At 45.9% G+C, this 3,065-nt stretch overlaps 1 protein-coding gene across 1 annotated transcript; it reads right to left on the bottom strand.

Moving 5' to 3' along the window:
- Positions 1-1,200: 1,200 nt before the first annotated feature.
- Positions 1,201-2,572, bottom strand: LOC118850918 (transcription factor 25-like). The gene is given in 3 exon segments (XM_036760539.1): positions 1,201-1,872; positions 1,875-2,431; positions 2,514-2,572. Coding segments are annotated over 3 exon segments (1,206 nt in total). The 3' UTR covers positions 1,201-1,282.
- Between the last annotated feature and the right edge of the window lie 493 nt (positions 2,573-3,065).

Genomic DNA, 3,065 nt, shown 5'->3' with positions numbered 1-3,065 from the left:
AGAAAGAAAATCAGAGAAGAGAGAAAGGGGCACCGACAATAAACCACCTCTCTCTGACAGTTTTGCTATGGGCTAGTTTTTGTCCAATGAGTAGGGAGATCTGGGTCATAAAATGTTAGGTTTAGAAGGGACCTCAGAGGTCATCTTGTCCAAAGCCCTCAAGATTAAATTCAATAACAGTTTGTTAGTTGCCTACCGTGCTAGGTGCTTACACTGTGCTGGGTGCTGGCCAATCAAAGACAAAATAAAAAGTGATTTCTGCCCTTCAGGAGCTTGTTTCTGTTAGTAGGTTATGATATTCACATAGATAAATAAAGGAAAGATAATTTGAGGGCTAACAGCAAGAAAGATGAGAAAAGAATTCTCTTAAGATTTGGCATCAGAGTTAAATCTTGAAGGAAGCTAAGGATTATAAAGTGTGGCTAGGTAGCACAGTGGATAGAGCCCTGGGGCTGCAGTCAGGAAGACTCATCTTCATGAATTCAAATCCACCCTCAGACACTAACTAGCTGTGTGACCCTGGGCAAGTCACTTAACCCTGTTTGCCTCAGTTTCCTCATCCATAAAATGAGCTGGAGAAGGAAATGGCAAACCACTCCAGTATCTTTGCCAAGAAAACCCCAAATGGGGTCATGAAGGGTCAGACATGACTAAAGTGACTGAACAGCAACAACAACAAAGGATTAGTGAGCATCTAGAATAGGAAATGGTGATCTCAAGAAGCCAGCATTATTTCATCATGAAAACACCAAGCCAAACTAACCTTATTTCTTTATTTTGAAAAGGCTATGACTAAATAGGGGGAATGCTGTTGATATAGCTTATTTGGATTTTAGCAAAATGTATGATAAAGTATCTCATGTTATTCTTCGAAAAAGATGAACTCAGAACTGGTTATATGGCTGGGCCAAAAGAGAAGTCGATAGTGGTTCCATGCCAGTTGTGAAGGAGGTCTCCCCTGGAGTGCAACAGAGAATCTGTGCTTGACCCTATACTATTGAACATTTTTATCAATAACTTGCAAAAGGGCTTAGATGACTTTCTTATCCCATTTGCAGATTACATAAACCAGGAGGGACAAGTAACACACTGAATCATAGTTGTCCCTACATTTGAATGTGTATCTGTGAGGGCAGGGACTATTGTCTCTTATCTTTATGCCTAGCACAGTGGCACATATTTTCTAAGCACTTTTTTACTTTAGGGAACTATTAAATTTCAACCGAAAAAAATCATGAACATAATTCTACAGCATATCACTGGGATTCTGGATGCTCTAGTCTTAGTCCCAGTCTTCATCCTCATCCCCATTCCTATCAGGGTTATCTTCTGTCGGAGAGTCCTGGAACCGGATGCTGGCCAGGAGGTCTCGTGTGGCTGCCATCAGCCTGTTCAAGCCCTGGTCAAAGTCCTCTTCGGGGCCAACTGGGCCTATTTCATCTTCTCCCTGAAAGGTAAAATTTGGCAACAATGATCCAAAGAAGAGAGATAATGTGCTTTCATTGGAGTAACGGTATGCCCTTCATGGTCTGGTGTAGGAAGTGATGGAATCCAAGGGAGGCAGAGGGTCAAACCCCATCACAGGCTGGGACGTCACTTCCAGAGGCAGGGCTGCGGTGGCCTCCTTCATCTCAGAAAGGATCACACGGCGATAGATATTTCTGGAGGCACTCTGGTACCGGACCTTCTGCCTTCTTTCAGCTTCCTCCACTATGGGTTCACCAGCATCTACTGTCTGCAGCGCTTCTCTGACATTTGTTTCTAGCCAAGCCATGATGATAGAATCCTTCCAGAGAGAGTATGTCCTCCCAATGTGTAGGGGAACCAGCTGGGTCAAGGCAGGAGGTTGGCTCATCTGAGTCCTGAGTCCAAAGGATGAGCTAAAACAGCGGAGTCTGGGTGCACACTGCAGCAATCCAGCAGGGGCATGAGAATGCCGGGGAATATGATGAGTGCCTGCTGGATCAGGCGAGATGCATTCTCCCTTGCAGAACTCAGTTCAACCTCCGGGAGATCATCTTGCTGACTGAGGAGAAAATATGCCAGTGGTACAGAGAAGGCAAAATTTGGGAGCTGGAACAAGTTTCGATGACTCTCCCATTCCTGGAACATATGTATTAGGAACCCATAATCCCTAGCTTGTAATGCCAGCAAATCAATAATCAGCAACAAGCAGAGGGGGTCATCGTCTGGATCGAGGCTTAGGATAAGTTTGCAGAATTCCAGGGCTGTTCGGGGACAGCCTCTCCTCTCTGGGAACATCATGTGCTTGAAGAGAACCAGGTAGAAAGCTCTGTTCTCTGTTTTGCGATAATCTAGTCTGCAGGTTCCACTGGTGAGACTAAACAAAGGGTGAAATGGGCGTTCCAAACTGTACAAAGCTTTCTCTATAAGATCACGAGCCATCTCCTGATCCTCCTGGAGTCGACTCCTATTGTGGTTTTCTTATTTTTCTTCTTCTTCTTTTTCTTTCGTGACTTGTTATTCAGATTAGGCTGTGAACTAGTTGTTGCCTGGTTTTCATGTGAAAGACCTTCTCTATCTCTTTCCTGGTTGACCTCTGGTTCTCCATTTTTAGTGTCCTCATTATTCTGTGTGCCCTCCTGTACCTTCAGTCTGTAATCTTCTCCCCTTGCTTTGGATAAAAGTTCATCCTCAGGTTCTTCACTGGTTATCAGCTCGTACAAGTTGCTAATGGTGCTGCGCTCCCTCCTTCCCCTCCACCCCCCGCCCCCGGCAAAGGTCGCTCAGTGGCTGCCCCACTTCTTCATAGATCTGCTCGCTGCTGTCATCACGACCCTCGAGGCCAAGGCCCAGGGCCCCGGGCTCCAGGGGCTCCTGGCCCCGCTGTTCTCCCCGCAGCCCCCAGAGGGCCCCGCGCTACATAAGACCCAAGGGCCACTGACCCGCCGCGCTTGCACACTGCCGCACCGGGCCACAGTGACACATATTAAGCCAGCATTTAATAAATATTTGTTGAATGAGTGAATGGGTGAATGAATCGGGTTCCAGAAAGATATTGGCAGATTTGAATATTGGACTTAAACTGATAAGATGAATTTGAG

Source organism: Trichosurus vulpecula, chromosome 5 (genome assembly GCF_011100635.1).
Source record: "Trichosurus vulpecula isolate mTriVul1 chromosome 5, mTriVul1.pri, whole genome shotgun sequence".
NCBI classification, from domain to species: domain Eukaryota; kingdom Metazoa; phylum Chordata; class Mammalia; order Diprotodontia; family Phalangeridae; genus Trichosurus; species Trichosurus vulpecula.
Note: the sequence above shows the minus strand (reverse complement) of the source record. Positions and strands in the feature narration are given on the sequence as shown.